Source organism: Aquila chrysaetos, chromosome 15, assembly GCF_900496995.4.
Source record: "Aquila chrysaetos chrysaetos chromosome 15, bAquChr1.4, whole genome shotgun sequence".
Taxonomy (NCBI): Eukaryota; Metazoa; Chordata; class Aves; order Accipitriformes; family Accipitridae; genus Aquila; species Aquila chrysaetos.
In genome coordinates, this window is record NC_044018.1 from 5,454,502 (window position 1) to 5,461,595 (window position 7,094).

Below are 7,094 nucleotides of genomic sequence, written 5' to 3' on the forward strand. Positions count from 1 at the left end.
AATAGAGGAGAGATTAAAGTCCATGGGAAAATAGACTTTTAACTTAATTTTCTTCCTCAAGCTGAAGAATATCTGACAGTTAATGAAATATAAGGTCAGTACACATCTCTGAGATTAGAGGTTTGCTCTCTATAATGTTCTCTTCTTTCCCCAACCACCTGGATGAAAAGAAAAAAAAAGACATTCACACCTGCTTTAAGGGGTGAACATGAAAATGAAAAAAATCCTGTACATTTGATAAATTATTCAATTTCCTGCCATGGAGGTTTTTTATTAAAAAATGATATGAAAGTTGGAACAGGGGATTTGCAACTGAGCATTAGATAATCATGTTTTTACTACATGTTTCAGGTTTAAAGAGGATTTAACTCCAAAACAGAAGTTAGTTTGCTAAGAGATACTACCTTCACCAATTTACAGATGTGATACACAAGTCCAAATATAATGGACTAGGTTGCCTTAGTCCATCAAAATGCCCAAATAAACCCAAGATCCATTTCCCTCTCTTCTCCTAAGAGAGTGTATATCATCATTAGAAGTCATCACAGGTCCAAAACCGACCTCGCAAAAAACCTTGATTGATCAGTTAAATCACTGAAGTCTCAGAAAGCACCTACAGACTTATATACCAATATGCATAGAAAATGTTTTAACAGAAATTCAGCAGTCACAACAGTAAAGCCATTAGGAAGAAAACACTGTTGCCATGATCAGTATTCTGATCATGTGCTGGCCTAGGTTATCTTCTGCAAAGGAGACTCCATATATTTCGGTTTCTCAAAGGAAGTCCACCTTCTCATAGGTCTTTTCAATGAGGGTTAACATGTTCTTCAAGTCAGCTGACTGCTGAATAGTGTTCATATCCTTTAAAAGACCTTTCTGATTTTTTATCTTCAAAATTTCTTCCTAAAGAAAGAAAGAATAATAGACAACAAATAAAAACCAGCTTTCATTAAGTCCAACAGAATTTTCACTTTCATGCAGCCTAGCTGTACCTAGATACAGCTCAAACAAAAAAAGATTTAAAGACACAGAATGAGACAGTCTTCCTTCCATCAGTTAGAGAGAGATATATTTCAGAAATTATTACAGGTTCCCTAGGACCATAAGGTTCCTAGGAAGAGACATGTGATCCTTTAAATAGCAGTTTTTCTAGGGTTTTGTTCTGCTTTTAAAACATAAGCATATAGTTCTCAAGGAAAAAAAAGAAAAAAAAAACCAGAAAACTTTCAGTTATTTCAGAATTGGCCCCTCTGGCAGAGGTTAAGTGATAAAAGCACATTCTGTTGCCTTCCTTCTCATAGCCAAGGTGTCTCTAAAAATATATTCCCTGCTCACCTGCAAAGTAGGTGCCTGTAAACTGCGCTTGGGGAGCTCTGGAAGGCAGAGTGCTCCACTGCCATTTTCCTGGAATACCTAGAAAGGGAAAAAGAGAAATTAAAAATAATCCAAAACCAAACATCAGGCACACACGTAGGAAAATAAACTGGTTGTCACTATCCAACTTCTGAAAACTAAACTTCCTGATTTTGCAACTGAAGTTGGAAAGACTGAAAAGATATATTCCTGCAGGCAAATAAGGCCTTCCTTACATGACACTCTCTGCAGAAACAGCTTGTATGGTATAGTTCTGGAAGCTAGCCCAGTCCTCTAGGTTAGAGGAGTGCAGCAACATCTATTGGAAATACCTTCCTGGCCTTTTTTTCATCTTCCTCTAACTGGTTCTTGAGCACCTGGATTTTGTGCTGCAGCTGCTGTATAGTTTCTTCAATGTGTTCTGCTGATTGCTCAGCTTCATTTATTTCTTCCTAAGACAAAACAGACACAAAACCAGAACAAAATTTACTTTAGAGATGGTGGGCCTTTTGCTGATTATCAGTATCTTATACGCATCAGCTGAGTCACTGAAAAACCATCCAAAAAGATACATTGCTTTGTAGCGAAGGTGGATGACAATCATGAACAGTGGACAACTCGTCTACAACAGCACAGGCATAGCCAGCAGTCCACCTACTAAAAAGTTACAACACACTGAGCAGCAGCAGACAGGTAAGATATTTTCTTCCCTTCCTTGCCTTGCATACCTGCAATTGTACCAAAGACTCTTCATTTGTCTCAAGCATTTGTTTCTCTGCCATTTGAAGGCTCGGGATATTCTTCAGGTTGCCCAGCTTCCCCGGAGGCACTTTTAAAGTCCTGAAAAATCTCAGCACCCTTTATTACAGAAAAAGGAAAGCATGACTTGTTTGGAGTTCTTTGCAAAACAAAAAGAAAACTGACTAATGAATTCTTTGGGAAAAACTAAACTCAGTTTAGCCCAATTGCTGGCAGTGAAGTAAAACGATCCAGACAAGAAGAAAAGCTGTCTTTAATTGTTTTCCAAAATCACGTGGAATAGCTGTCTAAGGAAGGAACCAGGAACAAGAAATCCCACCATTCTAACCTTTGCTATTACACTGACAATGTGTGGATTTTATCCCATTGGCCTGTACACTCCGTGACTGTAAACTGACGTGAACTAATATTTTCCAAGTTCTGACCTTTCTGCTTTTCAAAGTAAAAGTAAGTTCTAAAAGCAGCATTTTTAACTGCTTCCAAGCAAAGATCATTTTAGTAAAATCTGTAAATGCTTTTGTGAAACATGATATATAGTTTTATGCCAGAGGAAGAGTTTTAGCTTGCTCTCAAAAGTCCTTCTGATTCTGAGGAAGACTTGAATTCTTCTAAGTTGTATCTGTCCGTTAGATACACCAAACCGCCACAATTTCCATGCATCTCAGATGAGATTGCAGAAGTTTGGCAACTCAGAAATTAAAATTGTCACAAACTAAACATTAAAAAAAACCCAAACAAACAAACAAACCCAAACATTTATGAAAAACCTGCTCCTCATATTTGAATCTTGAAGTACTGTAAGGATGAAGAAAGCAACATATAGGCTCCGGCTCTATGCTGATAAGAGCCTGGTATACCGACACACACGCACACAAAAATTTGCAGACACTCAAGCATACGTAATTATTCCCACAATGACATAAAAAGGCTACAAGTTACACCTCAACACAAAATTTCAATTCTCTTTGAAGTAACTTCAGCAGTCAGAAAATGAATTAGCATTTAAGAAAATTTAGCTATAAGTGCTCCCACCACTATCATAAAATGATAACAAAATAAATAGCTGCCCACAAATTTAAACCCCATATAAAAAATACAAAGCTGATTCAAGGACCTCTGAAGAATACCTCCTAGGTTCTGTTACTCATATAGAAGTAGTTAAAGTGAGTCTTTCAACAACTCTTGCTTGTCCACTTCAAGCAACACATCGTTGAGGTACTTCCCTCCTTGATTTTGCATCAACTCTCCCTTCCAAGATTTTCTAAATGAGATTGCTCGCAGGAGCAATTCTGTAAGCATGGTACAAAACAGCTGGGTAAACTAAATCCCTTCTCTCCCTCTTTTTTTTTTTTTTTTTTTAATTATAATTTCTTACCTTTCTTTCAGTAAATTGAGGTGCCTCTGAACATCATCTTTTCTTTCAATTCGTTGGCACAAAACAGATCTGGAAAGAAAATAAAGGCAGAATTTTCATCACGGACCCTGCAAGCATAGAGAACACATCAAGTGAAGTGAACATAGTCAGAACTTCTCTAGCTAAAAATTTCCAACTTCAGATAGAAAGTTTTACATAATACTGGACAAAATAAACACAGCCAGCCATATTGCCCAAAAAAGCTCCAAAGCTTTTCCAGTTCAACCAATGTTATGATTTTTACTTTATTCCTTGTGGAAACAAAGAACCACCAGGATATTTGGCACTTACAGCATTACTGAATCCATAACAGTTTCCAGAAACTGCCTACTGCTCTCTGAGAGAGTCTGCCAAGATCCTATTTTAGCACTGGTTAGCTTCACCTTTTTTGAAGAACCTTTTTCTCCTGTTTACACAAATGAAAAAAGGAAAAGATATGATTTGTCAAACCTGGATAGAAAGCTTCGTGACTCTATTCAGTCAGATCGTAGTCAAAGGTGTAACAGTTAAGATTTTTCCATGTCACAAAACTATCAGGTCAAATCTATCCACACTAGGTGGTACTTATTATTTGCAAGTCACAAGTTGTTCAAAAAGCACAAAATAGAAAAGGTTCTTTCTTGCAGCAATTTCATCCTAAACAGATACTTTCCTAAAAATCATTGGCAATACAAGTGAGAAAACCCAGAATGAAATAAACGAAAGAGCGGGAATATACATAAGAAGAAACTCAGTTCAGCAGGGGCCTCATCTCATTTGTATGTTCAACACAACACATGCCAGTCTTAAGACCGAAGGTTAACAGAGAAGACATTGACCTGATCTGTGAAGAGAAAGTTAAAATGTTCTGGGTGCTTGTGGTGGAATTTTACAAGAGAAGAACACTACTTGCAAACAAAAGCATATGATTAATACGTGCATATACAACATATATAATATGAACATACACCGGCTAAGATTGTACTGGAATACTCAGTTACTGTTCAGAGAGAAAACTTTGAAACTTATTTCAGTGACATTTCAGACATCTATGATTTCAACATAGCAGTTACTACTTTTACTTTCAGTGTTTTTTCAAAACACTGAATTTGCACGAGAAAAACATAAGGAAAGAATACAATCCTACCTGCAGGGGAATAGTCCCGTTGTTCCTTAGCTTTCCTTTTGACTGTCTGAGTGACCTGAAAGGAAAGCAATTCACTCTTCTTAATTCCTCCCATTCCAAGAATGAGGTCATGAAATAAGAAACGCACAAGAAGTTTGGCTATCCAGCCACATCTTGAGATCATGCCATTCCTAAGTTCAGTGCTTAAGCGAGCCATCTCCAACAGAAAGCTGTCTAGGCCAGTCCTGAGACATGCAGAGAATATTTTCCAGAACTAAATAAACATCACCTGAGCTGAATGAACTCTATCACTCTGGTCAAACAGATGCCATGCAGCTCTTCAAAACTGCACATCCAGCTTGCCTTTCTATTAATGATCAGGCAATGCTTCCCTCTACTTGTCACAGGCACAGTAGCACGCAACTAGAAATTCTGGAAACTTGGGAGCAGCTAAGTCAGTGGGTCTCAAAAGAGCTGTTCACACTGGACATTTTCTCAAGAGGACTACAATTAGTTAATGAAATATTCTGTATAAATTCCAGTAAAAAAAATGGGACAAAAATGCCCCTTTTTTTTCCTTTGGTTACTTTTGATCCAAAATAATGATTACCTTTCTTTTTTGACCTTGTTTTCCTCCTTCTCCATCTGTTCCCTTTTTTTTGCTGGAAGGCCCTTGCTGATTTTCTGATTGAAATGGTTTTCTTGCTGATCCTCCACCAGTGGTCTTCCCCATTTTACTGGAAGATGTGTGGTGGCGTTTCATTACCTGTAAACCAAATGGAACAGGAGGAAACAAAACCAAAATTAAAATCCAGCACTTATAATCTATACAGTACAAACCACACATTAACAAGCAAAATGACAGAAATACCTAGTGCTAAATGAGCCCAAATTTTTCCATATTGGTTAACGCAAAGCCTAAATCTTCCACATTTATTTATCTAAGTGCAGGACTACTAAAAAAGCATCCCCATTTGCCTTTTAGACAAGTGTTATGGTTTAACCCCAGTCAGCAACTAAGCACCACGCAGCCGCTCACTCACTTCCCCCCCACTCAGTGGGATGGGGGAGAGAATGAGGGGAAAAAAAAAGGTAAAACTCGTGGGTTGAAATAAGAACAGTTTAACAGAACAGAAATGAAGAAAATAATGATAACAATAATAAAGTGACAACAATAATAATAAAAAAATTCAAATATACAAAACAAGTGATGCACAATACAATTGCTCACCACTCGCCGACCGATGCCCAGTTAGCTCCCGAGCAGCAATCCCTCCCCCAGCCCCACTCCCCCCAGTTTATATACTGGGCATGACGTCACATGGTATGGAATACCCCGTTGCCCAGTTTGGGTCAGCTGCCCCGGCTGTGTCCTCTCCCAACTCCTTGTGCCCCTCCAGCCTTTTCGCTGGCTGGGCACGAGAAGCTGAAAAATCCTTGAGTTTAGACTAAACAGGACTGAGCAACAACTGAGAACATCAGTGTGTTATCAGCATTCTTCTCCTGCTGAACCCAAAACACTATACCAGCTACTAGGAAGAAAATTGACTCTATCCCAGCCAAACGCAGGACAACAAGTCTTTGCATATTCCACATCTCTTTCTAAGCTTAAAAGCCAGCATGCCTGTATGCCAAAGAGCAGCAACAGCAGTGCAACGGTGACTGCACTAAGAGCGGTCTAGTTTGTTCTTAAAGGCCTCCAACAACAGACACTCTTTATCTTTCTAATGCAGTTCAGTGCAGTGATCCTACTACCAGAACCTTTTACCCTAGCACCTAACCATGACGTTCCTTGCTGCAGTTTCCACAGTTTCTTTTCTTACTCACTATAGAGATGGAGGAAAGAGAAGTCACACAGAAGAGAGTAATCGTTAGACCCCACCAGCCTGCTCTTTACTGAGCACAGCGACTCAGATGTATTCAGCTGCTCTTTCATCCCCTCAGGCCACTTCTTCCCTCACGCAAAGGCCCCGTCCCGGCTCGCCAGGCGACAGTCGCGACCGACACCGGGTAAGCAAGCCCTGCCTCTCCCCCGCCTCCCGTAACGACGGATTTTGTGGCACAGCAGTTGCAGCGTCCCTCAGACCGCGCGGCGCGGACTACAACTCCCGGCATGCAACGCTGCCCGCCGCCGCCGCGCCACAGGCCCGCCGAGCGAAAGGCATGCTGGGAGTTGTAGTCTTCACCACTCACACCCCCCCCATACCCCCCTCAAACTCCTGCTCCCCGTTGCTACCGAATAACACCGCGGCAACCTCCACAAAACCTCATCCCAGCCCTAGAGAACTCACCGCCCCGGCGCCTCCTCAACGCTCCCGCCGATTCCGCCTTAAACCACCGAGCCGTTCGCAAACCGTTTTCCCTCCCGCTCCGCTCACCCCGCGGCGCATGCGCGCTGCTCGTTCCCGCCGGCTGCGGCAGGAGGGCGGGGCGCGGGGGAGGTGGCACTCTGCGCATGCG

At 40.8% G+C, this 7,094-nt stretch overlaps 1 protein-coding gene across 6 annotated transcripts; it reads right to left on the reverse strand.

Moving 5' to 3' along the window:
• Positions 1-238: 238 nt before the first annotated feature.
• Positions 239-7,035, reverse strand: CENPQ (centromere protein Q). Of its 6 annotated transcripts, XM_030037083.2 has the most exons (10): positions 6,930-7,000; positions 6,767-6,777; positions 5,245-5,400; positions 4,656-4,710; positions 3,821-3,935; positions 3,491-3,559; positions 2,085-2,214; positions 1,689-1,808; positions 1,339-1,416; positions 239-906 (listed from the first exon to the last, which is right to left on the reverse strand). In XM_030037083.2, exons 3-10 carry the CDS (start codon positions 5,395-5,397, stop codon positions 778-780), a joined length of 849 nt encoding a protein of 282 aa, XP_029892943.1. In that variant the 5' UTR covers positions 5,398-5,400; positions 6,767-6,777; positions 6,930-7,000; the 3' UTR covers positions 239-777. The 6 variants fall into 6 exon arrangements, with proteins under 6 accessions (XP_029892943.1, XP_029892937.1, XP_029892939.1 ...); XM_030037077.2 differs by lacking the exons at positions 6,767-6,777; positions 6,930-7,000 and adding an exon at positions 7,013-7,035; XM_030037079.2 differs by lacking the exon at positions 6,767-6,777 and having other exon boundaries at positions 6,926-7,029.
• Between the last annotated feature and the right edge of the window lie 59 nt (positions 7,036-7,094).